At 47.3% G+C, this 25,187-nt stretch overlaps 1 protein-coding gene across 1 annotated transcript; it reads left to right on the forward strand.

Moving 5' to 3' along the window:
• On the forward strand, positions 12,845-24,851 carry OVGP1 (oviductal glycoprotein 1). Its single transcript, NM_214070.1, is given in 12 exon segments — positions 12,845-12,873; positions 13,444-13,473; positions 13,876-13,991; positions 13,994-14,079; positions 15,077-15,133; positions 16,750-16,915; positions 17,404-17,528; positions 19,266-19,374; positions 19,467-19,652; positions 21,483-21,599; positions 22,631-22,766; positions 24,011-24,851. Coding segments are annotated over 12 exon segments (1,581 nt in total). The 5' UTR covers positions 12,845-12,848; the 3' UTR covers positions 24,439-24,851.

Here is a 25,187-nt window from a genome sequence, read left to right on the forward strand (position 1 = left end):
AACTCAGAAGAGACGAATTCAAGGAAACCAGTGCTAGTCTGTCAAGGTGCTTAGAGTGACATCGAAGGAGGAAAACCTAAGTTTTTGAAGAACCACGTTACTTAATTTAAAAAATGTTAGTTTGGATTCAGATCTGGGCTGATGAAGGCAATTCACATCGATTAGTGATGGCCACCAAGACATTTGTAAAACTAATTGAAGTCACAGTAGGAATGACCATCACAATTTTGGTTAAATATCTCTCTTGTGAGAAAAAAGCTGGTTCAAGATAAAAGACGACCTCCAAATAATCAGAAATGTAGCATCACATGTAGGATTATTCACAGACCCTTGATTTGAGAGTAGTTTCAGTAGAGTGAGCAGACTTCCCCTGTGACGGGTGGAAATGGGCTCCTTTTTTTTTTTTTTTTTTTTTTTTTTGGTTTGTTTGAAGTCATACAAGCGTGTATTCTCCATTTAGTTTCACTCGTTCCAATGTCTGAGCACCAGGGAGTAGACCCATTTCCCTATCTTCATTGTTCTTACTCTAAAATCCATTAACCAGACCCATGATGTTCCCCTGCTGATTTCAGGTGCTCAGAACACCAAAGGCTGAGGTTGGCTCAAGTGCAGTTGCAGGTGGCTCCAGACATCAGGCTGCTTCTCCAGGGTCTCTCCTGCCCCGCAGAACAGTAGGAGGCTGGTCATTAATTACCAGCTACGTGAGCATTTCCTGCTGATTTACAATCGCACTATTGGCAGCAAAATCACCCAAGCTCTGAGTGCTCTGGGCTTCTAGCCATGTTTGTTCTAGGCTGCATGATAGAAAGGGCTGGAACTTGGGAAGATTTAGGTGGGAGGGTCCCTGCAGTTTATTTTTCAATCACGCAGCTACAGAGTGATTACCTCATCCAGACCTAAAAGAAAAGGGCTCTGACTTTTAAAAGGCAGATTCTTGTTGCATTTGGACAGCACAAATGATGTGCTTTCATATTTTTTTTTGTGTTTCAGTGGTCACTTGACTCAACTCTAGCTACAAACTAGAAGAATGGGAAAAAAAGATTTGTTCCAGAATATATGAGCATTTCTTTCACTAAGGCATATACCAAGTGTTTCTATGTATTCCGGGGCAGTTTTAGGACATCAAAGAAAAGCCAGCATACATGAAAGAAGCTGAGCGAATTCTTATTGGATCTCCGTTCATAGCAAGTTTCTTAGCTGCATATCTCTGGGTCACACTGAACTTAAGAATCACTCGTGCAGGAAACAGATTTTTTTTGGAAAAAAGATAAGCAAGCTCTAGTCTAGTTTCACAATTTGCGTTGTGAGGGAATTCAAATTTTCGAGAACATCAGCTTTCTATATAGCTTGATTTTGGGAAAGTAAGCAGACCAATCTTAAACCCAAAACAGTCTCTTATTGAGTTCTCTATCAAAAAATGGGCAGTTGTGGAGTTTTTCTTCCTCATCACGGGGTCACAGGATTAGTACAATCCAGAGAGTGACGGAGATGTAAAGATCAAGAGAGGAAGCAATAACTCATTGTAAGTAATAGAGGCACGTAAGATATAATCATTGATCCTAAAATCTTTCATCATCTGGGTAAGTTTTAATGCAGTTCTACTTATTCTGGAAACCCTCCTTGTCTTGTAAATGTTCTGCTGCCTCAGTGTATAGTATAATAAATCATCAAAATTCAAAAGATCAGTAAATAAAGAGTTTAACCCCTAAACACCATCCTTTTAACTTTATAGTGGCAGCCTAGCCAGTGCTACTTGTTGAAAGTTCCCTCAGTGAATAAAGACATTTCATTATCACTGTGGTGCTGGGTGTCAGATTCTGGAATATTTCACTTTGGGAGGCACCATGTTATAAGCAATAGGAACTTCAGTTTCAAATTAAAAGTTTTTACTCCAATAATAAATCTCATCTGGGATCACAGTGGAAAGGAATGAAGCTTATTTGGATTAGAAAGTGTTTTTTACATGTACAAGCTAAATCAGCTTCAAGTTCTGCCAGATCTTTTAACAAGCAACTTGTCTTTTATAGAAACCCTCTGAGTAGGTTAGAAACTGGCTGATCAGTACAGGCCCCTGATCATTATCCAAAATCAACTTGCCTGGAAGTTAATATTAACACTACCTGACCTTGGCACCTGCCATCCCTGGGCTCCTATTGGCAGATTCCTCATGGCAGGATCAACTTGAGCCTTAGTTATCTCTTTCTGTTTTTTTTTTTTTTTTTTAGGCATGACAAAATATTTAAACTTACCATTTTAACTATTTTAAGTGTACGATTCAGTGGCATTAAGTATACTCACATTGTAATGTAATCATTTCCACACTCCATTATCCCAAATTGAAACTTCATGCCGGTTAAGCAATAACTCCCTCCTCCCAGGCTCTGACAACCTCCATTCTACTTTCAGCTCTATGAATGTGACGAGTCTAGGTGCCTCTTATGAGTGGAAGTGTTTGTCCTCTGTGTCTAGTTTATCAGTTGATTTTATAAGGTGTTGACTTGCTCCTCAAAGCGTGGTCCATGGACCAGCAGCATTGACATCATCTGGAACTTGTTAGAAGGGCAGAATTTATATTTTCACAACTTCCCTAGTCACTCCTGCATGTTAAATTTTGTGAAGCACTGGCTCCGATTAGCTTTTGAGAATTCTAGGTGGTTCAGGAACCAGGCAGGGAAGTCACCAGTCATTGAAGAGTGAGTAGCTGTGGTGTATCAGAAGCTTTCAGGCAGTGTGGTTTGTGGTAGTGAGCAAGATGGCAGCCCAGGCTTCAGCAGCCTAGTCAAGAGAGAGAGAGAGGATGAAATTAGTGTTTCAGTGCTAGCCAAAAGAAATAGATTGGTAGAAAACAGAGGGATCATAACCAGTCATGAAGCAGTGGCGAAGTGACATTTGAATGGAGCTCTCAGGGTTGAATGTGGGTTGGCTGATGTTTGGGGCTAGGGAGGCATTCCAGATGGAAGTTGCTGTGTGGAAGGAGCTTTGAGCTTCCTGGACAAGGAGGACACTGCAGCTACTATTAAAAGGAGATGAGACTAGTGACAGCTGCATGGTGGATGCTGTGAGCCTCAGTAAGGATCTCAAAAGTAACACGTACCTCAGAAGTAACATGTTCCATGTGCTTTTTGGAATGGATTCCATTGCTGTGCTTTGGAGGGAAGACTATGGATGCTTAAAGGGGACTGGTTTTTTGTTTTGTTTTGTTTTTTTCTTTTTTTTTAATTTGATCTGAGCCACTAGATTAGCCTTGGCCATTTGGCTACTCCCACCCAGGAGTTAAATCTGGAGGGAATGCTGCAAAGATTCAAAGAATGGGTATCTGGCAATGACAACTAACAGCCCAGTGGCAGCAGCACCATTACCAGTCCCAACAGGGAACTTCCTAATCAGGCTTCCAGTGACAGGACCCAGGCACTGTCCTTTATAGTCTTTCTTGGATCCTGCCTGTGTTTTAAGACTGATTCTTGAAACTGAGTTGTATGAGCTGTTTATAAATTTTGGAAATTAACCCCTTATTGGTCACATCATTTGCAAATATTTTCTCCCATTCAGTAGGTTGTCTTTTCATTTTGCTGCTGGTTTCCTTTGCAGTGCAAAAGCTTTTATTTTATTTTATTTATTATTATTTTTTGTCTTCTGTCTTTTTGAGGGTCACACCCACAGCCTACGGAGGTTCCCAGGCTAGGGGTCTAATCGGAGCTGTAGCTGCCGGCCTTCGCCAGAGCCACAGCAACACCAGATCCAAGCTGCGTCTGCAACCTACACCACCGCTCATGGCAACGCCGGATCCTTAACCCACTGAGCGAGGCCAGGGATGGAACTTGCAGCCTCATGGTTCCTGGTTGGATTCGTTAACCACTGAGCCATGATGGGAACTCCCGGGTCTCATTCTTTTACATGTAGCTGTCCAGTTTTCCCAGCACCAGTTGTTGAGGAGACTGTTCTCCACTGTATATTCTTGCCTCCTTTGTTGGAGGTTAATTGACCATAAGTGCATGGGTTTATTTATGGGCTCTCTATCCTGTTTCATTGGTCGGTGTGTCTGTTTTTGTGCCAATACCATACTGTTTTCATTACTCTAAAAAGCTTTGTAGTACAGTCTGAAGTCTGGTAGCATGATTCCTCCAGCCTAGTTCTCTTTTCTTGATTGCTTTGGCAATTTAGAGTCATTTGTGGTTCCATGTAAATTTTAGGTTTTTTCTAGTCCTGTAAAAAATGTCATGGGTATTTTGATAGGTATTACATTAAATTTGCTTTGGGTAGCATAGACAATTTAACAATATTAATTCTTCTAATCCAAAAACATGGGATATCTTTCCATTTCTTTGTATCATTACCAAATTCCTTCATCAATATTTTGTAGTTTTCAGAATATATGTCTTTCACTTCCTTAGTTAATTTTATTCCTAGGTATTTTATTCTTCTTGATGTGATTGTAAATGGGATTATTTCCTTAATTTCTCTTTCTCATAGTTCACTATTACAAAGGACCCAATAAAAGAGTGAGCAGAAGACTTGAATAGACATTTTTCCGAAGAAGATATACAGATAGCCAAGGGGCACATGAAAAATTGCTCAGCACCACTAGTCATCAGAGAAATGCAAATCAAAATCATAATTAAAACTCACACTTGTCAGAATGGCTATCAACAAAAAGTCTACAAGTAGAAAATATTGATGGGAATGTGGAAGAAAAGGGAATGCTTGTACACTGTTGGCAGGATTTTGAATTGGTACGGCCACTATGGAAAACTATGCAGGTTTCTCAATAAACTAAACATAGAACTACCATATGATCCAGCAATTCCACTCCTGGGTTCATAGCTGAAGAAAACAAACAAAAAAACCCCCCACTAATTTGAAAAGATATTTGCACCCCAATATTCATGGCAGCATTATTTATAATAGCCAGGATATGGACACAAAGTGTCCATCAACAGATGAGTGCGTAAAGAAGATGTGGTATACATACATGCAATGCAATATTACTCAGCCGTAAAATGAAATTCTGCCATTTGTAGCAATGTGGATGGACCTAGAGAGCATTACGCTTAGTGAAATAAGTCAGAGAAATACTCTGTGTTATCATTTGTATGTGGAATCTAAAAAAATAAAATGAATGTATATTACAAAGCAGAAAAAGACTCGTAAATATAAAGAACAAACTAATGGTTATCAGTGGGGAGAAGGAAGGGAAGGAGGGGTGAGATGGAGTATGTGTGGGATTAACACAAACTACTATGTATAAAATAAATGAGCAATGAAGTTATAGCACAGGGAAATATAGACTGTTTTTATTATAACTTTAAATGGAGTGTAGTCTATAAAAATATCGAATGAAACTAATGTAATATTGTAAATCAACTATACCTCAATTTAGAAAAGACTGATTCTATAATTGATTCTTAAATTCGTTTTCTTGTTTGATTGGTTTAGCAATAGGTGGTTTCTGTTGTTTGCAACTCCACCATTACTGTCTTGCTCAGTGGGGAAAATCCTGCATGTTCTGTGAGGCTAGAAGTAAAGTAGAAGCTGTTGTCAAAGTTAGGAGAATCTTTCTGCGAGGTCATCACTGCCCTCGGGAATAACAACCTCTCTTCATTGGTATCTATGAAGGGTATTTGATTTCTTGTTCTGATCCTGCTCTGCTGACTCCACCCTCCTTCCCCAAGAGTCTTTCTGGGGACCCGTCCACTTTGATGTGCCACCAGAGAAGCTGGACAGCTGCTTGTTACTGTATATTTTAATAATAGTGTAGCAGGTGCAGTTGGTTGTCTAATAACTATTCTCCCTGCTTCTTTCATCTTTGCTAACAGGACTTTAATTTTGTGCAGGTACAGGTGGCCAGATCCTTTAGGCTAGAGAAGAAACATATCAAGAACTTGGATCTTGGATGATGGTGCTAAACCCCTGAGTGAAGCAGTGCTGATTAAGCCACCTCTGGGGATTTCTTCTGATGTGAGTTAATAAGTTTTCATTTTGGTCAGATTGCTTCTAGTTGAGTTTTCTGCTGCATGTAGCAAATGCAAATAGTTAATAGTGCATTATAGTTTTGAGTATTTATCCTTTAAACACTTTATGTAAAGTGATACTTTTAATCATCTGGACACACAGAAAGGTAATTATGACTATTTTTGTTATATTCTTTTTTCTTTTTTTTAGATTCCACATATAAGTAAAAATACACAGTATTTCCCTGTCTTTGTCTGCCTTACTTCACTAAGTGTAATACCGTCTAGGTCCATACATGTTGTTGTAGATGATATTTCATGCTTCTTATGGCTGAGAATATGTGTATACCTATTATATATATATTCCACATCTTTTTTTATCAATTCATCTGGAGTTTTTGTTTGTTTGTTTGTTTTTGGCCACCGTGTGCAGTGCCTGATGTGGGACCTCAGTTCCCAGACCAGGGATTGAACCCGGGCTGCAGTGGCGAAAGCACCAAGTTCTAACCACTAGACTGCCCACATCTGTTGATGGACACTTAGACTGCTTCTATATCTTGGCTATTGTAAATAATGCTGCTATAAACATTGGGGTACACCCAAGAGTGGAATTGCTGGATCATGCGGTCATTCTATTTTTAATTTTGTGAGGAACCTCTGTACTGTTTTTTCATGGTGACCATACTAATTTACATTCCCACCAACAGTGTACATGGGTTCCCTTTTCTCCATATCCTTGTCAACCTTTTTTATTACTGTCTTTTTGATGATAGTCACTCTGACAGGTGTGAGGTGATAGTGTGGTTTTGATTTGCATTTCTTTGATGATTAGCGATGTCGAACATCTTTTTACATGCCTATTGGCTACCTGTGTATCGTCTTTGGAAAAATGTCTATTCAGGACTTCTGCCCATTTCCAAATTGGGTGGTTTGGGTTTTTTTTTTTTTTTTTTTTTTTTTTGTCTTTTCTGGAGCCACACCTGTGGCATATGGAGGTTCCCAGGCTAGGGGTCTAATTGGAGCTGTAGTCGCCGGCCTACACCAGAGCCACAGCAATGCCAGATCTGAGCCACGTCTGCGACCTACACCACAGCTCATGTTAACACTGGATCCATAACCCACTGAGCAAGGCCAGGGATTGAACCCACAACCTCATGGTTCCTAGTCTGATTCGTTAACCACTGAGCCATGACGGGAACTCCCTGGGTTGTTCGTTTTTTGATATTGAGATATACGAACTCTGTATATTTTGACATTTAAACCCATGTCAGACTTGCAAATATCTCTCCCATTCAGTAGGTTATCTTTTGTGAAAGATAATTATTATTATTTTAATGTTATAGATAGACTGATAAAAATCAAGCTACATGATCCAAGACCATATGGTCTATCAGTCAGCGTCCTAAGGAAAACAGATGGTATACTCAAATTAAGATAATTCGAGGAGGGTTTATTTACAAAGAGACTAAAAGTTTTGGGCGTGGTATGGGGAACCACAGGGCTACTGCAGGAACGTAGGGCCAGAAACATGGGAGCTGTTACAGGGAGAGGTTACCTGGAACTGGAAGATGAGAGAGTCATGCAGAGCCATCTTCCTGGAGAGGAGCAGTGAGCCTTGATGGGGGGACGTAGTCATCTTGATGGGACGACTGCAGAGTAAACCCTGATCTCACTCTGCTCTCTCCCTCTACTCTTCTGTCAGGCGGAGCCCAGGAGCTATTGGATGTTGTCCAAGCAGACTAACTTCCAGGGGCAGAGAGCGGGGTGGGGGAAGGATGGGGAGGTAGAGGACAACTGGAAAGAGCTGTTACAGTCCTCCCTGTTTGCCCCCTGGTGTCCTCTCTTGTCCGTAATGCAGGTAAAATTTCATGTCCATAGCACAAGAGAGGCTCAGAGTTCCACCAGCTATTTATCGTCATGGGACAATGTCCATTCGTTCATACGTTCACCTTAAATGTAAGTGATTAGCCATCATTTGTGCCCTCCTATAAAGTAACAGGAGGGAAATGGGAAGATAAGACAAATAGTGCAAAATAGATCTGTTACAGTCCCTATTTCTATAAGTGGACACAAGGCCAGTTGCCGGTTTCTAAGCCAGAGGTGTGCTCCTTGGCTGTACTTTTTCTTAGCTCATTCATTCCAAAAGCAGACCACTTAATTCTTGCTTCTGGGGCTACAGTGATCAATCAATCTTGTATCTCCTCTAAAAGAGCTCACTTTGCAATCAATGAAACAGTCGTTTACTTTTTTTTTTTTTTTTTTTTTGTCTTTTTAGGGCTGCACCTGGGACATATGGAGATTCCCAGGCTAGGGGTCGAATCGGAGCTGTAGCCGCCAGCCTACACCACAGCCGCAGCAATGCCAGATCCAAGCCATGTCTGTAATCTATGCCACAGCTCACAGCAACACCAGATTCTTAACCCACTGAGCGAGGCCAGGGATCAAATCTGTCTCCTCGTGGGTGCTAGTCAGATTTCTGCTGAGCCACTATGCAAACTCCCAGTTGTTTCCTTTTAACGTTTAGGTAGTAAGGGGTAAGTAGATACATGATCTCAGGTTTGTGATGAAATTGAAAGAACAAAAACAAGAATAGCATCAAAAGCAAATCTGCTCTAACTGGGGTTTATGACCCTTGGGAATATCAGTTATCAATTCTGGATAATTCTTCGTTGTGGGGGCTCTCTTGTGCGCTGTAGGAGGTTTAGCAGCATCCCTGGCTTCTACTTACTAGGTACTGGTAGCACTGCTGCCTGCATTGTAACAACCAAAAATGTCCAGAGACATTGCCAACTGTCTGTGGGAGCAAATTATTGCTCATTTGAGAGGCACTGGCTTAAAAGGCAAAGAAAGAGGCCATCATATGGATGTGCAAGAACACATTTATCTGTCTCCAAATAATGGTCCATTGGTCAGTGAGGACTTCCCTTTTGTGTTGTTTGTTTTCTTGCTGTTAAAAATAAGCCTCAATGAACATACTTTCTTTGCGCACTTGGGCAGACCTATCTGCACGGCAAACTTCTGAAAGTGGAGTCGCTGGGTCATCGGATGTGCTTAGGATTGTGATGTCCTCAAAATGACTTCTAAGGAAATTTGAATAAATCCTACCACCTTGGCTACCTTGCTAAAATATTCTTTTTTGAATTACCTCAATTTTTAAACTTAAAAAATATCCATGAAATCATGGACTCTTTAGATAATATATATTTTCTAATACACATTAAAATAAATGCATAAATATTAAAATTAAGACAAATCCTACTGCACAATCAAAAATCATCATTTGTATTAAATGTTGTGAAACCCTGCTCCAGTTTATCCCCTTTATTTTATTTTATTTGCTTTTTAGGGCCATACCTACAGCATATGTAGGTTCCCAGGCTAGGGGTTGAATCAGAGCTGCAGCTGCTGGCCTACACCACAGCCACAGAAATGCCAGATCCAAGCTGAGTCGCAGTCTATGCTGCAGCTCACAGCAATACCAGATCCTTAACCCACTGAGTGGGCCAGGGATCAAACTCTCAAGGATACTAGTCGGGTTCATTACTGCTGAGCCACAACGGGAACTCCCGTGTAGTCAGCACTCTTTTGGTCTTATGTTATTCAACCAGTTGCTTTTGTTCAAGTCAAAATTCACTCCCATAAGAATCATGAAAACTTTGTTCAAAATCTTCGTTAAACCCAAAGCCCTTTCAAGTCTGTGATCTTGCCTTCATCAGTTGAGTGTTGTCACTTATGGGAGAGGTTGTGCTGCTGTGGGAATTTCTTCCGCAAGCCAACTAAATTCATTTGTACGTGTCTTTTCTCACTTCGTGAGAACAGGCTAAGCCCTCGGAGGAGTGTTTTCTAAGTATCCGGGTGGGTGTGTAAAAAAAAAAAAAAAGCAGTGGTTGTCTTTTTGACAGCAAGAACTCAAGGAGGAGGATTGAGAGGGAACAGAGTGACACTGATTTTCCACATGACCCTCACTCCGCATTTTACTGTCCATCATCTGCTACACACAGGGTCATAGTTGTCAACTCTTTGGCACAATCATCCCAGAATGAGGAGGGGTTTACTTCTGGGCTTCCATTGTTGTATCTTGCCATTCTTCTCAGCATCATCAGTCACTTTAAAGGTAAGGAAGAGTTAGGTCTGAGATCCAGCCTTGCCCACCATGGCAGATTGGGAGCCCAGAACACTGACTGGGTGCAGAAGGAAGAGGTTCAGTTGGCAGGCAAATTTGGCTCTGTGATGGGTCCAGAATTAATCACTAGTGCCCTTGGCAGGAGTCTGGGTGGAAGGACAGAAACCTCGTGGGAAATTTCAGTGATGTTGACTCGGGGTGGGGGGTGAGGCAGGAGGTGGGTGAGGGGAAGCTCAGGAGCAGAGAGAGGCTGGCATTCATGCCAGTGAGGTCTTAAAAGATAGGCAGTAAGGCCCCTGGAGCCTGGCAAGAATGAGTGAGGACCCAGACCCTGGGAACCAACTGTGGTACCTGCACTTTATAAACCAGGAAGAGAAATCAAAGCAGAGACCCGAAAACAAGAATCAGGGCCCACAGGCTAGGGATTGGGAAACAAGTAAGAGCTCGGTCACTAGAGTTAGAAACCACACCAGGGGTAATCGAACTCGTGGTGCATGTTGTTGCCAAACCCGATCCAGCATTGCTCTCTGGAGGCCTTAATCATCTCCTACTTCAGTGACTATTAACCCAAGGAATGGAAGGGGGCATTGAGCAAGCAGGTGGGACTGAGGGGGCTCCACTGATAGTGCAGAGCAGGAATTGTATCTCAAGGCAAAAAGCTCATGAGTTTCCCACTGCATTCATCTAAGAGATGCAAGAGAGCAACACGGGTTCTCTAAGACAGAGATACACGCTAGCCTGGGGGACGTGATCAATCTTTTCACTAAACGGGAAGCTCCATGAGCAGAAACTGTGTCTTGATCACCTGTATCTAGTGTGCCCATCAGGGCCTGGCCTCTGCTCAGTGGATACTCACTGATACGTAATGGAAGGTAAAGAGGGATGAGCAAATGGAGACACAGTCTGTTGGGAGTGATGTTCTGTTGGGCTTTTCCAAGTTTCAGTGAAATCCTCCAAAAACAGTGGCTCTATTTCCCTGCAAGGCAAAAACAAGTAGCTACTGGTCCATACCCCTGTCTGCTGTCTCCTAACCAAGCGGCTTCATGTTAGTTGCTGTGTATCACTGACCTTGAACTGTTATGCTTCCAGTAAAGTGGAGAGTGAGCTATTTTATTCGGTCCTGAGATGTTCTATACCATTTGTTGTTTTTAGATGTCAGAACAACCTGCTGGTACAAATTAAACTTCCCTGGTTTCTTCTTACTGAAAATGAAGTGAATTCAACCACTAGTCATTGTTATTTCCCAGTATCATTTATTATGTCGGCATCCGGTTGGTCCCTCAGTGTCATGTGGACTTAGTGAGCCGTATGAGACCCGAGAGGTTGGGCACGGTGGGTACACTGAGAACAGCTGATTTCTTGTCCCCCGTAATTGAAGTTCAGACCCTGAAATATGGGACCTACTCATGGTCTGAGAGCCTCTGTAGCAGAAAAGAAACCAGAGGATCATGAAAACATTGGCTTGTAGACCTATTTTGTTTATCCTTCATATTATTGTTGTATTTTTTTTTTTTGCTTTTTGCTTTTTTTAGGGCCACACCTGCAGCATACGGAAGTTCCCAGGCTAGGGGTCATATCGGAGCTACAGCTGTCAGCCTCTGACACAGCCACAGCAACACAGGATCCAAGCTGCATCTGCAACCCACACCGCAGTTCACGGCAATGCCAGATTCTTAACCCACTGAGGGAGGCCAGGGATCGAACCGGCAGCCTCATGGATTTTAGTCGGGTTAGTTAACCGTCGAGCCACGGAGGGAACTCCCTGTTGTTGTGTTTTTAAATGTTAGCTCTCAGGTGTTCAGGATTGCATTCATTGTATTCTTTAGGTTTATGGCATCTCTCACGACAGTGTCACCACTGGCTCAAACACAGGTTTGAACAATGTACAACAATTCAGATATTTGTCTCCTCTTGTGGAAGTGAAGGATCCTCAAAAAACAGTGGCTCTATTTCCCTGCAAGGCAAAAACAAGTAGCTACTGGTCCATACCCCTGTCTGCTGTCTCCTGACCAAGAGGCTTCATGTTAGTTGCTGTGTATCACTGACCTTGAACTGTTATGCTTCCAGTAAAGTGGAGAGTGAGCTATTTTATTTGGTCCCCCTCACACTTTTACATCACCTGTCTGTCAGCCCTTGAGGTTGAGAACCACTACCATTCACCGAGCCCTTTTTACATGCAAAGCACTGAACTAACACATCTTCATACATTTTCTCTTTAATTCCTCTGAAACCCTATGAGGTAAGCACAAGTGTTATCTCTATTTTATAAGTGTGGAAGCTGAAGCTCAAAGAGCTAAGTAACTGTCCCAAGATTATAAAACGTCTAATTGGTGTCACTGAGATTCAGACTCTGGCCTGCCTGAGTCCAGAGCTGGGGCTTTTGACTTTACATGGCACTGCTTTCCTAACCATTAAGCTTCTAACAAGAGAATTACTGCTGCCCTTCCCTGTTTCTTCCTCATGCTCAGTCCCTGTGGGGCTGAGACCCAGGAAGAGGGGCTGAGCATCGTCCTGCCCGCTCTGTGGCCGTGGTGGCCTCCCACTCCGTGCCAGAGCCAGAGGGAGCTGTTGCTCTGCTGGATCCGAGCTCCGGCTCTCCTGGCTGGCAGACAGGAGGTGCTGGGGTCACTGTGACTCTGGGGCAGCCGCCCATTAATCAGTGTCCCTGGTTTTGTGTGTGTGTAGCTGGGCAGTCCCCGTGCTGTCCCAGGCTTGTACCTGGGGAAGCTCATATAAAGGGGCTCCTGCCCCAGTCTTGCAGTGCTCAGACCATGGCGATGGGGAAGCTGTTGCTGTGGGTCGGTGAGTGTGGTGGGTCCTAGCCCCCCAGTGTCACTGGGTCCAGTGGTATAAGGCTTCATAAACTTGTTATGTCTCTGGTGCCCAGAATCTCTGGGAACTCCGGGGCCTGGGTTAGTAGAGGTGGGGCAGGTCATGGTGACAGGCTGGGGGCCCAGGGAGGAATGATCAGAGCAGTGGTTTTTAACCCTGGTTGCACATTAAACACTTTAGCCCTGGCTTCGCCCTTCCATCACAGTTTCTGCGGGGAGGATATCACTACCCTAAAATTTGCGGCTGGGCTTGAGAACCAGTAGCCTAGAGCTTTTGCTGGGGCTCCTAAAAGCCATGGTTGTCCCTGTGCAAAGCATGTGTGTGTATACGAGTTTATTAGAGTGGAAAGGAGCTTAGATAGATCTGGCTTCACTCGCCCAACGTGGAGAAGAGGGGACAGGTGGAGGGTGTGTGTGTGTCCGTGCTGTGTCTACACACTTCTGGCCGCAGGCCCTGGTTGGTAGGTGCCGCAGGCTGTGCTGGGCTGTCACTCCGGGTGTGTGAGGGGATCTCCCTGTGCTTCCTTCTTTGTCTCTGCAGGGCTGGTTCTTGTGCTGAAACACCACAATGGTAAGGAACCGGTCATCCTCGCCAGAGCCAGGGAGTCTCCAGCTGAGAAGTGCTCCATGTGCAGTGTCCCCTGCAGCCCACTGGCCCGGGCTCCCATGTTGGGGAGCACTGATCTGAGGCAGTTCAGCAGAGGACTGTCCGTCACCTGCTCTTTGGGTCACTCTGGGCCACGATCCTGACTTGAGGATCCAGTCTGACCAGGGTTTCACAAGGCGAAATTCTTTCTACCCGCCCCGGGGGCCCCAGCTATGGGGGAGGGACAGGACTCCGCGTAGCTTGGCGGGGGCGGGGGAGGGCGTGTATGGGGGTTACAGTGGCCTGGCCTCTTGGGCTGTGACATGCTGCTCTGAGCCCCATCCTCACCTTGGTCTCTGCCAGCAAATGCCTGCTCTCCCCTGCCAGGTGCTGCCCACAAGCTGGTGTGTTATTTTGCCAACTGGGCATTCAGTCGGCCAGGCCCTGCTTCGATCCTGCCCCGGGACCTGGACCCCTTTCTCTGCACCCATCTGGTCTTCGCCTTGCCTCAATGAACGACAGTCAGATTGTGGCCAAGGATGCCCGGGATGAGAGCATCTTCTACCCAGAGTTCAACCAGCTCAAGGAGAGGTGTGCTCACTATGGATATGTTTTTTTGTTGTTGCTTGTTTGGTTCTAGTTTTGTTTTTAACAGATGGAAGAGAATGAAGCCTTATCTTCTGTTAGTTGTCACCTTTACCCTGATTGCTGTGCCCCAGCCTCCCGAGCAGGGGGGCTCAGAGTGTCCCTGCCTTGAGAGGTCCCAGTGATAAGCAGTCTGAGCTCCTCCTGCCTCCTCACCCTTGGGCTCGCTGTCGCCCCTGCTTGGAACGCCCTCCCCTCTCTTCTCTCTGGTGTCACCCAAGTCACCCCTCCAGCCCAGTGGTGACGAGTCATGTTTGCATGCTGCTCTGGTGCTTCAGAGGGGGGCACACATCACGGATGCTCCTCAAATGCGAGTGTTTCTGTTACCATTTGTCACCTGCATCCCCTGAGCTGTGAGTCCCTCGGGGAAGGGACAGAGCGCCCTCCGTAGGCCAGCACCTGGTCAGCACAGTGCTGAGCTCAGTAAGAGCTGCTGGATGCCCCTCTGCCCCTCACTCCTGGGGTCCCTCCTGTCCAAGGGGCATCTGTCACTGCATGGATGGCTGTGGAAGGGTGGGGAGATCCACGTCCCCAGATGACAAGCCCTGTAGAGGAGAGCAGGGAGCTTGTGCATCTGGTCACTGCTGTATCTCAAGCACCCACACCAGTCGGGAGCACAGAGGAGTTGCTCAATAAATGTTTGTTGACTGAGAAAGTGAGAGAGAAAATGTTTCAGGCTGCTTTTTCTTTTCCTTTTTTGTGGGCGCATTGTAAGGATGGGGGAGTTTGCTGATGGTCTGGGGTCCCTGGGTTGTGATGACCGTGTGGGCTGGTTGTTGGCCCTCTTTTCCTTCCTCCCCTTCCTGGGCATGGCTCTGCTCCTTTCTCCCTCAGGCTCTTCCCTTGGTTCCTCCACCTGCCTCCCCTTTTACTCCCCCTCCTACCAGGCTCCACTTGTCCCTGGTCCCCAAATGAGTGATTCTGACTCTGTCCTGCGTCACAGGAACGGGAAGCTGAAAACACTGCTATCCATCGGAGGGTGGAACTTTGGCACATCCAGGTGAGCCGGCGCTGTCACCACCTCTCACTGGGGTGGGGGTGATGTGATGGGAGGGGGAACAGGCCAGAGGCGAGGGCGAGGATGGGGGTGGGGGAGCCAGCGGGGCGCAGGGAGACCACCCCTCCAAGTCCTGACCCCCCCTGGAGCCCACGGCCCCGACCTCTCCTCCCTGGTAAGCGAGGGGAGGCAGCGCACGTCTAGCAGGGGGTGAAAGAGGGGCTCGGGAGATGAGGAACAAAGTGGGGCGCTCACAGGAGTTCCCTCAACCCTTCCTAAAAGGCGGGGGTTTATCTGAGAGAGGGGAGGAGACTTGTTTGTGACAAGAATAAACCCCACACCGCAAAGGGCCTGGGTTTCCTTGCTTTATAAACGGAGCCCGTGGTGTCAGCTGCAGAGGATGGGAGGAAAGAGGTAAGCGATGTGAGCGGAGCGCCCCGGCGCAGAGCACGCGGCCGGTACCTGGGGCTCCCCTCTGTTTTACACGCTCTGCCAGGCACCAGGAGGTGACACATGGCCTTCACGCTGCTGAAGAAACATCTCCCCCATTTCATGGCTGAGGCCCAGGCTAGAGCCGTGCTCCCTTCTGGCCTCAGAGGAGGGAGCTGCAGGACAGGGATGCCTGGAGTCCCCAGGGTGTGAGGAGGAGCCCAGCCCAGGACCTGGGAGCAATGCGGGGGTGTGGGGTGCTGGGGACAGGCTGGCTCTACCTGACCCCAGGCCTCACCCCCCACTTCCACCACTGGATCATTCTCTGCGTCCAGACCCGGCCGTGGACTTTAACGTGTTATCAGGATTACTCAGGAGAGGCTGACAAAGAGATTGTTTGTTTTGAAATTTGTAGACAAAATGCAAAAGGGAGAGGTTAGGAACTTGCCATGACTCCCCCGGTTTCCCCCAGAGATCACCGCTCTAGGAGGTGGCAGCTGGATAATGGCCTCAGTTCTGCCTAAGTCTGCATCTGGTTAATTTTCTAATTATTGCACCCAAGACTAGCCCTGGATTGTTTAAAATTCAACTCCAGTAGGTTAGAAGCTTTGCAATGTGTCTTCTGTATGGAAGAGAAAACACTAGAAAGCCTAGAAAACAAACAGCCAATGAACAAAAGAGCAGGGTCGGGAACCCTCAGTTGATTACTGGCCTCCTGTGCCAAGTTAGGAGCCTACTGGATGAGGGATCTTTCTGGAAAGGCTGGCCCTCGGCTCGTGTTCCTTCCCCTCCATCCAGGTAGGCAGGAAAAGTCAGTGCCAAGACAGGGTGCCAAGACTGAGCAGTTACCCATGAGGAGACAGCAGCGGGACAGTGGCTGGCTGGTGGCAGAGTATGTTTCCAGAGGCAAGGCTGCCCGAACCCTGTCTCTCCACCCAGGCTGTGTGCCAGTTTCCATGGGGCAGGGGCTGGCGGTTGTTTGTGAATCCGTTTTTTTTTTTTCCCCCCTTGAAATCTCAGTCTTAAAATCCCACTGCAGAGAGGGGCATTTAGGCTGGGTTGAAGGTTTCAAAGGCCTGCCTTCGGATCCCCAGTCCTATCCTCTGTGCCCTCCACAGTGGACCAAGGGGCCTCGTGGGAGGCCGTGGCTCTGCAGAGGCATTCCTGGGCTCACCTATGCCTCCCTGCAGGTTCACCACGATGCTGTCCACCTTCACCAACCGGGAAAAGTTCATCAGGTCTGCCATAGGCCTCCTGAGGACACATGGCTTCGACGGGCTGGACCTCTTCTTCTTGTACCCTGGACTCAGAGGCAGCCCCAGGCGTGACCGCTGGAACTTTCTCTTCTTACTTGAAGTAAGGCCAGCCTGGCAGCTTCTGAATCCAGACATGATCCTACCATATCTGGGCCTGTGGCCGAGGAGGGGCCTAAGGCCCAGGGCGAGGGCAGGAGAGCAGTAACAGAAGGGCCTCTACTGCCATCCGCCTGCAGGTTTGGACGTGAAACTGCTGAGCAGGCTCCCTGGGGTGGCTCTTTTTTGCTGTCACATTGGGGTCTTGCTCCAGCCCTCCAGCCTGAGCAATGCATCTCTGTGCAGCGCTCTGGGCTCCCTTGGGTGAGCGGTCTGAGCCCTGTGCTCTGAGCCGGCCTGCCAGCTGTCTATGCAGTGACTTAGCACGTTGGCTCACGCCTACCTTTCTCACCAGCCTGTGGGCAGGACCTGTGTCTGACTCTCCTGGCTCAGGGGCTCCTTAAATCTCCTTAAATAAAGGTTTTCTGAACGATTCTTTCTTTTCCCAACTCTGTTTTGTCTGGATGTCTGTGTCTGCCTCTCTCTCCGCAGGAGCTCCTGCTTGCCTTCAGGAGGGAGGCACAGCTCACCATGCGTCCGAGGCTGCTGCTCTCTGCTGCTGTCTCTGCGGATCCGCATGTCATCCAAAAAGCCTATGATGTGCGCCTTCTGGGAAGGTGAGTGGGGGCTGCCTTGGTGCCATAAACGTTGGGAAGAAGGAGGCGTGTCAAGCTTGGAGCCAGAGGTGCCCAAGCAACGCCCTGAGCTTTCTGAGGTCGCCCCTGCGGAAGTGCAGGTTTGGGAGCTGGGCTGATCAGGTGGGGACAAGGCTTATCCCATTATACAGGCTTTCTTTAGAAGCCCAGAGGGAGGTGATGTAGCTGCAGGTGGCTCTACAGCAGCCTCTTGGGTAGAGATCTGAACAGCCTGTTGCTGGGTCTCAAGGAGAGAATCCATGGGCTTGCCCTCTGCCATCCCAGAGTTCCCTGTAGACACACCCTGGGTGCTGGATGGCTGGCATCAGAGAGCAGATGAATAACCAACTACTGCCATGGAAACAACAGTAGGAAGGCCCAGCCATGCTCAGTTTTCAGGGCACAGATCTTCATGCAAATGTTACAGAGCCAAAGAGAGCACAAACTCTGTCTGGACATGCCAGCTCTAGACTCATTTTCTCAAAAGTCAAGAATCAAGTATTTACAGATGGGAAAACTGGGGCAGATGCAGAGCACAAGAGGTGATGGGGTGTTTCACTGAGGGGATTACACTCAGGGGTGGTTTCAATGCGGCAGGAACGGTGAGAGACCCAGTTGGGCAGAGTTTGCCAGTGTTGCCTTATAACCAGGCAGGGTTGAGTGAATCCACCTTCCCAGAGCTGGTCACCTTAGACAAATTAGACAGCTGTCTGAGTTTCAGTTTCTTCTTCTTCTTTTTTTTTTTTTTTTTTTTGTTGTCTTTTTAGGGCCGCACCTGCGGATATGGAAGTTCCCAGGCTAGGGGTCGAATCGGAGCTGTAGCTGCCAGCCTACACCACAGCCACAGCAACTCAGGATCCAAGCTGCGTCTGTGACCTACACCACAGTCACGGCAATGCCGGATCCTTAACCCACTGAGCAAGGCCAGGGATCAAACCCACATCCTCATGGATGCTAGTCAGATTCTTTCCACTGAGCCATGACGGTAACTCCAATTTCTTCATTTTTAAAATGCAGACAATGATGGTACTTAGTCCAGATAATCTGTGTAAACCTCTACACCTATAAGCTGGTAAGACTCAGTCACACTTTATCATTAGGAAAGCTTTCTGGAGTTCCTGCTGTGGCTCAGCAGTTAAAGACCCGACATAGTGTCCCTGAGGATTTGGGTTTGATCCCTGGCTGCATTCAGTGGGTTAAGGATCCAGTGTTGCCATGAGCTGTGGCAGAGGTGGCGCAGATGCAGCTAGGATGGCATTGCTGTGGCCGTGGTGTAGGCCAGCAGCTGCGGCTTGATTCAACCCCTAGCCTGGAAATTTCCATATGCTGTGGGTGCTGTAAAAAGAAAAAAAAAAAAAAAAAAAAAGGAAAGCTTTCTGGAAGATGGGTTTCCATGGTTCCTCAATCTCCCTTACGCTGTAGGTCAGAGCCCTTATGCCTGGCGGTTTATGCAGGCCTCTGCTGCACTTGGATCTGGCCTGAGTGCATTTATTTTCTGCTCTGTACTGCCCCTCCCTGGGGATCCTAAGGCACTGCTGTCTCTAACCAGCTGTGCGTCCTGCTCCCACATGGAGGCACGGCTCGGGCATTCCCTCAGGCAGAAATGGCCAAGGAGTTCGTTGCTCAGTGAGCAGCTAGTTGGCTAGTTAGTGCTGGGCTGATCTGACTTGCAGATCTAGCTAGCACAGTCATCATATGTCCTCTTCCTGCACCCTGCAGACTCCTGGATTTCATCAATGTCTTGTCTTATGACTTACATGGAAGCTGGGAGAAGGTCACGGGACACAACAGCCCCCTATTCTCTCTGTCTGATGACCCCAAATCTTCGGTAAGAAAAGGAAAGTTCTCAGACAGCCCAGAAATCTGCCCGGGTCAGACCGTTGGCTCCTGGTAACAAGAAGGGTTTGTTCCCACCTGCAGGCGTACACCATGAATTACTGGCGAAAGCTTGGGGCGCCCCCGGAGAAGCTCCTTATGGGTTTTCCCACATATGGACGGACTTTTCGCCTCCTCAAAGCCTCTAAGAATGAGCTGGGGGCAGAAGCTGTGGGACCAGCATCCCCAGGGAAGTACACCAAGCAAGCTGGCTTCCTGGCTTATTATGAGGTGACAGGAATGGGACCTCTGTCTATTAGGCCTTCCTCACCCTAGCCCGGGCCAGAGCAAGGACCAGGGCCAAAGGCGAGGACGAGGGACAGGAGGTGGTTTGCTGAGCCGAGGGAGGTCCACTCTCTGGGGTAGGCTCTTTTTCTTCAGGGGAAGTTATTTCAGTCCTTTGTAAGGGATGAGGGGCTGGGTGGAGTCTGAATGGAGGGGGATAGATATTTCAACCCCTGGAGAATATTAAATGATATTTAAGTCAATCCTGACTTACTATACAGCCTAAATAAACATAATTATTATTTGCAATATATGTAACTTTAAACTTTTGTAAAAGTAAAAGGATAGGATAACCTCCTCTCACTCTCCTTGGCTCCCGCTTAGCCTTCACCCAGCTTCAGTTGTTGACTGCTCATGGCCATGCTGGTTTCTTCTCTGCTCCTGGACTAACTCCCTCTGATACTAGATTATTATTATTATTATTATTTTATTTTGAAGCAATTCCAAAACATCCTCCATCCCAGATTCTTCCTCCTCTACACCAGTTCCACCCCCTTAATTCCCATCTCAGCAAAGCTTGGTATTGGTGAGGAAAGGCTTGGAGCCACAGGAACGTGAAACAGAAGGGAAAACAGTAAGAGGCACCGCGTGTGTGGCTGTGGGACCTGGAAGGGTCTTATGGAGCAGGTGGATTTTGAGCAGAACTCGGAAGCACAGGTCGAATCCTGCTGGCCAGGAATGACAAGCTGGGAAGGACCTCCCAGGTAGTGGAGAGCAGGTCCACCGACACCAGGTGTGTAGGGGCGCAGAGGGACAGCCTTTGTAGTCGTGGAGGTGGCCGTGTCTCTCCAGTCTCTGCCCTGCGCTGGATCCTGGAGCTGTTTTCCTGCTAATCCGATGAAGGGTGGTTAGGAGTGATGACAAAGCTGAAGTAATGGTTTGCTTTTTTTTTTTTTTTTGCTGTTTGTTTGTTTTTTTTTTTTTTTTTTAGCCCCACCTTTGGCATAGGGAGGTTTTAGGGTCAGGGATCCAACTTGTGCCATAGTGGCGACTCAAGCCACTGCAGTGACAAGGCTGGCTCCTTAACCTGCTGTGCCACAAGGGAACTCTGAAATAGTGTTCCTGAAGGACACTGTGGGTCAAAGAGATTTTGAAAGACTGAGCCTTTAACAAACCAACCAACCAACCAACCAACCAAAACAAAACCAAAAAAACACCCCAACTTACATGTTAACTTCTGCAGCCCAACATGAACTCATCTCTGTCTTGGCAGCATGTGGTCTCCAGCACAGTGCTGGGCGCACAGTGCTGGGCACCCAGTCTACACTCAGCGCATCCTTGATTGTAAGAATCTGATTCTCCCTGCCTTCCAGACTTTCAAAATTTATTATGGATTCAAAAGTTAGTTTGGTAACAACCTAGGTGGTGTGGTTTACGTTGGTTTTAATGAACAGAGGAGAGACTTGTTCATGTAAACACTTTGAAAAAAGATGCAGGCTTAGTCCAAGGTCAGATTTGTTACTTTAGTATTTGGTATTGACATTATGTAACAAACGCTGGTTTCTTTCTTAAAGGTGTCTCCTCACTCCTTGGTCCCCTCCCTGTTTATGCATCAGGGACATTAGAGGCAGGAGTGTGCAATAGTAGGAACTTATCCAATCTAGAGATGGGGGCCTTTGTGAGTGCCTTTCCACCCCCTCTCTGGTCTCCCTTCTTCTCACTCCCGGTGAGGGATTCTTGGATTTTTTACCCCTGGACCAGGAACAGTGGTGCTTCTGCTGGTGCTTCTCTCCATGGCACGTGCAGAACCCTCCTCTGTTCTGATCCACCTGGCAGGTTTGCTCCTTTGTCCAGAGAGCGAAGAAGCGCTGGATTGATCATCAGTATGTGCCATACGCCTACCGGGGGAAGGAGTGGGTCGGCTATGATGATGACATCAGCTTCAGTTACAAGGTGAGACCTGGGTCCTGTCTTGTTCCAGCATAGGGTTTCCTTCTGGATTATGGGCTCTGTACAAATGTGTGTGTGCGCGTGCGTGGTGTGTGTGTGTGTGTGTGTTGGGTGGAGGGTGCAACGGGGAGGATGACCACATCAGGTGAGTGTCAGGCAGATCTGAATAACTGGAGTTTCCCAGTCCCATCTGGCCCAACCCTCTTATTTTGAAGGCAAGGAATCTTGGTTTTGAGAGGAGAAGCATCTTTTCTCAGTACACAGATTTTTGGCAACAGTCTCTTCTTTTCTGTTTGTATCTGTTCAGTTCCAACCAGGTAAATACCCATGTGAGGTCGATCATGCTAAGTAGGCCATGAATATCACTGCTGTGTGGCGGGAGTGTGGAAGTCAGGGAGGGCTTCCTGAGGGAGGTGAGCAGCGGGAGGAGATGATGACATGCGGAAAGGCTCAGTGTGTACAGAAAACGCATTCAAAGCCTGTTCAAGAAGAATTTAGGATAAGACAAGTATTTTGGGCAAAGTGTGAGAGAGGGCGGTAAAATGCAGGTGAGTTTATGGAGGGACTTGAAGGCCGGTGAAGGTGTTTGGCTTTATCCCGTGTGCATTTTCAGGCAAAATCAGGTTTCTGAACAAGTCTGTGACCTATGAGTTTGAAGCCTTTAGGCTCTGATTGTGACCAGCTACTCTCCCCAGTTTAGCAGGCACCTATGAAGGTGAATCTGGCAGGTTTTTACAGTAAATTAGAACAGAATGACTTGTTCTAGTGGTTCCCTACCTGCCTTCTCTTGGAATCACCTAAGAGACTTGATAAATGTAGACATTCTTAGTTCCATCCCCAGGTAACAGACATATTAGGGTTTCTGTAACTCTTTTAAGATGCCATAGCTAATAAGCAGTCGAGGCTCGATTCAAATCCAGGCTGTATTCCTAACTGTCCTGCCATATTGCCTTCTGAGAGTCCATCCGATTTTACCACTGTACCCAGTCTGGAGGATGCCCAGGACAGCACTTTGACTGACTCCTGCTTTGCAGGCGTTTTTCATAAAGAAGGAGCATTTTGGGGGAGCCATGGTGTGGACTTTGGACCTGGATGATGTCAGGGGCACTTTCTGTGGCACTGGCCCTTTCCCCCTTGTCTACATGCTGAATGATCTCTTGCTCAAGGCTGGTGAGTAGCTCTGACCTGGAAGCTGGGGCTGGAAGTTGCATCACCAGACACTGGCTGGGTCCCTTCTGTTAGATCTAAAGGCTTTGGTGAGGGAACATGACACTGAAGGAAGAGGATGCGCTTTGAGGCCAGACCGGCCTGCTTTCTAATCTTGGTTTGGACGCATGCTCCACTAGATTTCTCTGAGCTTTGTTTTCCCATCTAAGAAATGGGGATAATCCTTATACTTACCATGTTATTATGCAAACAAAATGAGTTATGGAATAAAAATATGCTGGCTCAATATATGTTAGTTTATTTCTCTGTTTCTTTTTCCTGCTTTCATGGGACAAGAGCCAGAAAAGGAAATTAGTTTTCTTTTCTTTTTTCTTTTTTTCTGTCTTTTTAGGGCTGCACCTGTGGCATATGGATGTTTCCAGGCTAGGGGGCAAATAGGAGCTACAGCTGCTGGTCTACACCACAGCCACAGCAACGTAGGATCCAAGCCACATCTGCAACCTACACCACAGCTCACAGCAATGCTGGATCCTTAACCCACTGGGCCAGGCCAGGGATCAAACCTGCATCCTCATGGATCCTAGCCAGATGGGTTTCCACTGCGCCGTGACAGGAACTCCTAGTTTTCTTTTCAATATGTCTTTGATAGCAGAGACTGCCCTGGCAGTTAGGAGATGGAATCCAGCATGCCAGAGTTAAAATATTCTTGGAGATGATTGACAATCTTCATTGTGCGAGAAAACTAGGGCTCGGAAAGACAATACAGCTGGTCAGAGGTGGAAAGGGGACTCCAACGCAGTTCTTTACAACATGCCCTAGAGCAGCCTCCTTGCCCTCAGCCTTGTTCCTGGCACCCCCCACAATGGGGGACACAAAGGGTTCTCCTCGAGGATTCACCAAGTAAGGAACGGGCCTTGGGGGCAAGGTCTTGCTGAAGATGCAAAGGTCCAAGTGAAGGTGGGGCCTGGAGGACCAGCAGACTTCTCCTCGCGGTCACTCAGCTGACGTGCAGAGGAGTCACTGAGGGCCTGTGGGTGCCTGGGATCATGTTACTATGATGAGGTGAGGGAGCAGGGCTGCTCTGTGGTGGGGTTTTACATATGTCCTCACGTGGGTGCATAGGGAAACCCTCCAATTCTGCTTTGGGAGCAGGCACTTCAGCCCTGGAGCGGGTCTAGTCCTCCAGGAAGTGATAGGATGGGAAGGAAGAGGTGGGAATCTTATCCTTTTCTCCTGATTTTCTCTAGAGGTTAGCTCAACTCCTTCACCGGGATTTGGGCTCTCAACCACTGTGAATTCTTCAAGAACTTGCCCTGAAAGCCTGGCTGTGACCAAGGATTTGACCACTGATTTGGGGATTTTGCCCCTAGGAGGAGAGGCTGTGGCCACTGAGACCCATGGGAGGTCTGACAATATGACCGTGACCCCTGGAGGTGGGCTTGTGGCCCCTACAAGGCCAACGCTGTCCTTTGGGAAGCTCACTGTCGCTCCAGAAGGGAAGACTGAGAGCCCTGGAGAGAAGGCCATGACCCCTGTGGGCCATCCGTCTGTGACCCCTGGTGATATGTCTGTGCCTCCTGTGCCTATTCAGACTGGGGACAGGATCACGCCCCCAAGACGCCAGGCTGTAGCCCCTGAGAAGATGACTCTCCCCTCTGGGAAGAGGTCAGACTGAGTCTAAGAGGAGAATTTGACCTCTGAGGTCGACACTGACGCCCTGGTGAGTTACTTCATCGTCAGACAGAAGCTGAAAACTAGACGCTGCCCTCTGGTCCTGTCATCTCCCCCAGACACAGTCCTCTTGCTTTTGACACCTCTTTGTTCCTGTTAATGGAATCATCCCTCTGACGACTTGATAACCCTTCCAATGAGTCCCCTAAACAGTGAAAACGCAGAGAAGTCTACTGTGCATCCCGGATCCTGAGCTCCGTGGGTGGCAGAAGCTGGGGAAAGTCCTGGTCTTTTCTTCTGGCTTCCCTGACAGAAGCTGCCTCTGCCCAGCCCTTCATAAATCTTTCTTGGGCAAAGCAGGCCCCAGGCCACTGTGAGTTAATCTCTTTTCTGTTGAATAAACTGGAAGCACAACAATTCATCTGAGTTCTATGAGGTTCTTTTCTTGAAATGAACTGTGGGAGCCAATTGTCAGCTTCTCCCTCTCAAGGTCACTTTCCCCTCCCACTATTTTTGGAAAGAGAGGGTTTGTGTCTGTGTCTTATCTGCGTGCTTCTCTTAGTCCTCCTCCAGAAACACCAATTCCCACATACAACACACTGCAGTCCACATACAGAGGATTTTCCTGGGCCTGGTTGACCCTCACAAGTCAATAAGGACACAGGACCAATCTCTAGCCCTCCCCTTCTAGGAAACAATGATACTAGTGGATGTCAGATTTATCACCAAGGTTACCTTTCTTTTAGAAGTGCA

This window comes from Sus scrofa, chromosome 4 (genome assembly GCF_000003025.6).
Source record: "Sus scrofa isolate TJ Tabasco breed Duroc chromosome 4, Sscrofa11.1, whole genome shotgun sequence".
NCBI lineage: Eukaryota > Metazoa > Chordata > Mammalia > Artiodactyla > Suidae > Sus > Sus scrofa.